A 3,948-nucleotide genomic window follows, 5' to 3' on the forward strand; every position below is an offset into this window, starting at 1 on the left:
CGGTCCAGGTCCGCGGACCGGCGGTTGGTGACCCCTGATCTAGAGGAGTCAAAAACTATCACGAGTGCTTCATGAAGCTTCGTTTGTCCATCACTACCGATTGGTGGATTTTGGGGAAAACCAATTCTCTGTACGTTTTTTTTTTTTTTTTTTTTTACTCAGGCCAGATCTCTGTCCAATAAAAATAGTTTGGTGTTGCCTTGCAGCATCTTAGTGCCACGGAACTATGCTGAGGTCAGTTAAGGAGCTTCTTGTCATCTATTTCCGCCATCTCGTGGCCACTTGATGCCAAGAAGATATTTTGATGTACGTTGGTGAAGCTCCATGTAATGCTTTCCCGCCATCTTGTGGCATCTCGGCACCATGGAACTCCGTTCACGTACCGTACGTTATCTAGCTATGTTCGGGAGCTCAATGGCATCTCCAGGCAATCACAGTGGTACCCTGCTTTCCGAGTTGAAGTTGTTCCGCGACCGTGCTTGTCACTCGCTTCACCAATGTTTCAAAACGTTGATCCCCATTGGAATTAATTGAAATGCTATGAATCCGTTCCAGTCCCCCCAAAATCTATTTGACAAACATGCTTGGTGTGTAAATGAAAATCGATTTGAATGGGAAAACGCAAAATTGGTTTGGACTTAGAAGATATGAGCACATCAAATTGAACTAGATGGTTCCGCTTTTAAATGGATCATATCGCAACCCACTTCTCAAGGTGTGCATTGAATTGCCTTTTAACTGGAGGGATGCACACCTCGAAATATACTCAACAAGGATGTAAATGAAGTGGTTTCCAGAAAGTCTCACTAAGCTGAAAGTCACACCCTGTCGAATTCCTGTGCACACCTGCGCCTTGAAAGCGCTCCGGTTAGTATTTACGATGCGTTTAGGTTAGCTTCGTGTTAGTATCAGCTGTGAGTGTTTTCAATTTGTATTTACGTGTTTGACTATGAGTAATACGATACAATTCAACTTTATTGATATCTCGCTTTCACACTAATGGTCAATAAAGCGCTGGAGGTTCATCAAACAATTGTCGGTCCCCACCCCAACCCACCACCCACCACCCTCACCCAACGTAACTCGAGTACCGGCATATGTGAAGCTTGTTTGTCATTTTAATGTTCTAGCGCCAAGTGAGTGAATGACTTGGATTTTGCCGATTTTTGCTCTTGGCGGCAGGGCTTGGGGGCGGCGGGGCGGTCTCTACCTATGCTACTATATGTTGTAGGCGAGAAGCAATTGCTGTCATATCATCGATCACATCCTGACCTGAGTGTCTGTGTAGATCGTCTGGCATCCAGGTCGCGGTCGGCATCGGCAAAAGTTGAACTGGGGCATCTGGACTCTTCTGGGTCAACAAGCCAGAAAAGTCCAGTCGCCTCCATTCAACTTTGGTTTTTGTTTGAACAAGCGATGAGTCCAGTCGCTTCGACCACGTCCTGAGACGTCCACTCCTTCTTCCTTCACAGTATGTCAATCAAGAAGTGCTACACATTTGAATGCTGGAAAACAAATCAATAAATAAATCAAATCCAGTCCCGCTTTGTTGTTACCCCTCGTGCTGATCTTCGTCCCCTCTCAGACCATCATGGGAGTGTCCGAGAAGACGGAGCTGATGGACTCGGCAACGGACTTCTTCCTGGTTCCTTTCATCAGCGAGCGAGCCTCGGCGTCGGCCTCCTCGTCATCCTGGTCTCCGTCGGGGTTCAACTTGCCATTCTGGCCCCGCGCTTCCTTGGCGTCGGTGAAGACCACGTGCCTGTTGAGCGCCGAGGGGTCCCCCCCGTGGGTGGGCGTCACGCTGAGCACCGACGAGCGGATGCTGTCGTCGCCCCGGGCTTTGCCCTTGCCGGGGCAGCAGAAGCAGCGGCACGGGGTCAGATAGAGGTAGACCAGAACCAGGACCACGCTGGCCAGGCAGCCCACCAAGGTGGTGTAGGCGGTGTTGAGGGTCTCGCCGCTGCCGTGCATGGTGAAGTTGTGGACCTTCAGCACCACGTAGATGGTCTCGTTGAAGGCCTCGCTGGTGGCGAAGCAGGTGTAGGTTCCCGAGTCCTCGGAGCGGACCGGACTGACCCGCAGGCTGCCGTCCGGCAAGACTTTGGCCGTCTGGTTTCCATCCGGAGTCAGCGGAGAGGGCCCGGGAAGCGTCCAGGTCTTGAGCATGTTCCTGTGCTTGGTGTCACAGCCCAGGGTCAGCGTTTGCTCCAGAAAGGCTTCCTCCTCCGCCTCCCTGAAGGTGCTGCAGTTCATGCTGTCGCCGGTCAGGTCAAACACGTCCATCTGAATCTTCTGCGTGCCCGGCAGCACGCAAGTGAAATCGTCTCTGAAGTCCACCACCGAGTTGAGCTTGCGGAGGTCCCAGTGGGCGACCAGCGAGTAGAGGTCACAGTGACACGCCAGCGGGTTCTTGTGGAAATACAGGCCGTTTTTCAACCAGGCGGGCAACATTCGCATTTCGTCCAGAGGAAGCTTTTTGATCTTGTTGGACGACACGTCCAGCAGACTGAGCTTCTCCAGGCGGGACTTCTCCCTGATGAGCTCCACTGGGAATCGGGAGATGTGGTTGTGGCTCAGGTAGAGCTTCTGCAGGTTGAGCGTGGTGATGAAAGCCGAGTGGTCGATTTGGGTGATTTTGTTGCTGTACAACAGTAGAATCTCCAAGTTGACCAGCGGCTCAAAGACAAACTCGTCCAGCTGCTGCAGACTGTTGGAGGACAGGTCCAGATAGCGCAGATACTTGACGTTCACGAAGGCCTCGGAAGATAGGAAGAGCATACTGTTGTGGCTCAGGAGCAGGTTGTGGAGTTTGGGGAGCTTCACCGGGGTCCAATCCGACTTCAGCCTCACGATCTCATTGTAGCTGAGGTCCAGCACGGCCATGTAGAGCGGCAGCCCCGCCGGGACGCTGCTCAGGTTCATCTTGGAGCAGCTCAGGATGTTGGAGGCACAGATGCAGGGTGCCACCGACGCCCCGCCCGGAGGCCACAGGAGGCCCAGCCACACGGCCAGCGACAGGGTCCGTGCCAAGCGCTCGCTCCGCGACGGCTCTTTTCTGCTGGACGGCTGCGACATGCTGCGCGGCTGCCGATCGATTTCTGCAACCGGAGGACTGGGCCGGGGTCTCAATCGCAGAGAACGGTCGCTGGAGAAGTCCGGGACATTGCTTAGTGCGGCTGAAAAGGTGGGAAGCAAACAGAATATCTTCAGTAGACATTTTCGGTGCAGTTTGTTTTTTTTTATGACAAAAAGTTGTTGTTTTGTTTTTGTTTTTTTTTGGGGGGGGGGGTCATATTGAAGAGGTTTTACATTTGTACAGCATTGGTCCCCAACCGCGGGTCCAGGCACCGGTACCGGGCTTCGGCCCGTTTGGGACCGGGCCGCGCGGAGATAGACCTGCGAACTGTGAGCAACTTTACTGTGTTCTTTTATTTAATTCTACATTTGTTGCACAGTAGAATAACGCCGTTTGAAAGGAATGAACATTAATCAAATCTTCAATGACGCTTATCATTGTTGTCAGTACCAGTGCTTTAAAAGTGGTCATTTTAAAGCACTGAATAAATGCGCTTGGATTAAAGAAATGATTTTCCTCTTTTTAAATTTTATTTCAAATGGAAAAAAATATATTTGTTAGGAGCTAAAAAAAAATACACCTTAATCAGGACTGCGGATAATTATATGAAGGGGCACTTAGAATCAATGCAGTGTACCCAAACTTTATTGTGCACATTGCAGGTGAAGATCATCAGAGCTATTTTGTTTTGACCGGAACAGCTCGCCGAGCGCATGCTAGCGTGCCGCCTCGAGCAAAAACTAACATTAGCTTTGATATCCATCACAGTAATTGTAATTGGAATCATAATAAAGTCAATATAAAGAGCACCAATATATATGTAGCCCCCCCCCCCCCACCAAACAAAAAAAATGGATTTTTTTTATAAA

At 50.5% G+C, this 3,948-nt stretch overlaps 1 protein-coding gene across 1 annotated transcript in view; it reads right to left on the reverse strand.

Moving 5' to 3' along the window:
* Positions 1-939: 939 nt before the first annotated feature.
* Positions 940-3,948, reverse strand: part of amigo1 (adhesion molecule with Ig-like domain 1) — a 5,561-nt gene continuing 2,552 nt past the window's right edge. The window contains exon 2 of the mRNA XM_019860731.1: positions 940-3,179. Coding sequence (XP_019716290.1) covers positions 1,582-3,078 — 1,497 coding nt within the window. The 5' untranslated portion in view covers positions 3,079-3,179 and the 3' untranslated portion in view covers positions 940-1,581. The remainder of the gene's footprint in view (positions 3,180-3,948) is intronic.

The sequence above is a fragment of the Hippocampus comes genome, unplaced genomic scaffold (assembly GCF_001891065.2).
Source record: "Hippocampus comes isolate QL1 unplaced genomic scaffold, H_comes_QL1_v1.1 scaffold56, whole genome shotgun sequence".
Taxonomy (NCBI): domain Eukaryota; kingdom Metazoa; phylum Chordata; class Actinopteri; order Syngnathiformes; family Syngnathidae; genus Hippocampus; species Hippocampus comes.